Below are 1750 nucleotides of genomic sequence, written 5' to 3' on the forward strand. Positions count from 1 at the left end.
AAAAAAGTGGACACAATCAAATTGCCTGTTACTACTGCCACACTAAAAAGGAAAAGAAAAGGAGCACTCCTAGGGAAAAAGATAAAGGAGATGCAATTAGGATTAAGCCAATGTATATACATGTTCTCCAATGGGAGAAAAAGAATGATTTGTCCACAACAAGAGCGTACTAGTATATACATGTTGTCCAATGGGGAGAAAAGGAATGCTGACTATGTATGGCATGACCTGAATGCTGTCAATGAGGAAAACAAAATGTTGTCTGTCCTTTTCGGTAGCTGTACCAACAACATCAGGTTACTTGGGAGTAGTATTACAAATTCTCCAATGGGGAGTAGTATTACAAGTTCTCCAATGGGGAGAACTACAACAGTGTGTGTTAAAATCCTGACCAAGCGTTCCATGACCTGAAACTTCTATCATCCTTTGGTTAGTACTATATGGCAACCGCCATTCTGTACAGTATACGGTCCCTTCATTAGTATTTGACAATCGGCCTGCCTTCCTGCCCTAGACATCACCTGAAGGGCTCTCTCGAAACTAGCTATCTTACTCTTGGCGGCTGCCTCTTCTTGACTCTTCATATCATCTTTCCTCTCTGCATCTTCTATCGCCTTTTGCATCTTCACTACGGTTTCAGTTCTCTGCTTCTCCAACTTCTTCTGCATTTAGTTCAGACACAACAAAAATGTGAAACTGCGGGTGCCATGCTACCAAATGCAAATATTCAATGCAGTGAACTGAAGTATACCTCAGTTTTTGCCAGTTTATCCCTGGCCCATGTAAACTTATTCTTCTGCCATTCATCGATCTGGGCTTTCAGCCTAGTTGATTCAAGTAACATCATAAGTGCTCTGTCCAGAGAAATTACAAAGAGTTATCCTTTTGTAACACACAAATCTAATTTTGTTAACATCATGGGTCAGCTCGATTTTTCATTTCAACAAACTAGACAGCCACAAGTCACGAACAGTCATGTCTGTACCAACAATCAGGACCATGCTCTTCTGTTTAATTCCAATGTAAGATAGAGTTTAGCGCAGAGTGTTCCTTTATGATAATATCATGCTACATATGATCGTTTCCCAAGCCATTTAATTCCTAGTCATCATTGGCTTAATACAACTATTCTTGTTATATGTCAATTTTGATGCTGAGCAACTGCTAGTTAACTATTCTTCTGCCATTGATCTTTCTGATTCAGCCTAGTTGATTGAAGTACTATCACAAGTGCTCTGTCCAGATAAGTTACAAAAACTAGTATCTTAGATAAACAATTCTTGATTCTGAGCAACTCCCTAGTTAACTGCTAACAAATGCATGTTAAGAGGTTATGATAAAAGATGAGATAAGAGGGATTACTTGTCAATGAGCTTTGAAACCTGTGCATCCTTCCAGGCAACCAACTTGGCGTGGACAGCATTTTCCTTATGTTTCATCGCAGGGCCCTCATAGACACTATCAGACCCGAAGTTCCAATCACGAGCTGAAACAATACAGAATTTGTCTCAAATCCATGTTCTGCTGAAAAACTGACAGGTCTCAAGAGATTTAAGCCAATACCTGAGGATACACGACATGACATGGTATCATCCTGCCAGGCTTTCTGATCCACTGCCCCATCTTCCTCTGCACTTACTTTAGGCAATCTCCATTCATTGACAGCATCAATTGCTTCCATGCGCTTCCCATGGTAATTATGTGAGGAGCGAGCTCGGCGCATCAATCTAGCTGGCGTGGCCTTGTGGAC

General features: G+C 40.9%; 1 protein-coding gene across 2 annotated transcripts; it reads right to left on the reverse strand.

Moving 5' to 3' along the window:
- Positions 1 to 76: 76 nt before the first annotated feature.
- Positions 77 to 1743, reverse strand: LOC123141869 (uncharacterized). 2 transcript variants are annotated; one of them, XM_044560935.1, is made up of 4 exons: positions 1564 to 1743; positions 1363 to 1486; positions 752 to 824; positions 77 to 662 (listed from the first exon to the last, which is right to left on the reverse strand). In XM_044560935.1, exons 1-4 carry the CDS (start codon positions 1721 to 1723, stop codon positions 420 to 422), a joined length of 600 nt encoding a protein of 199 aa, XP_044416870.1. In that variant the 5' UTR covers positions 1724 to 1743; the 3' UTR covers positions 77 to 419. The 2 variants fall into 2 exon arrangements, with proteins under 2 accessions (XP_044416870.1, XP_044416869.1); XM_044560934.1 differs by having other exon boundaries at positions 752 to 854.
- Positions 1744 to 1750: the final 7 nt, after the last annotated feature.

This window comes from Triticum aestivum, chromosome 6D (assembly GCF_018294505.1).
Source record: "Triticum aestivum cultivar Chinese Spring chromosome 6D, IWGSC CS RefSeq v2.1, whole genome shotgun sequence".
NCBI lineage: Eukaryota > Viridiplantae > Streptophyta > Magnoliopsida > Poales > Poaceae > Triticum > Triticum aestivum.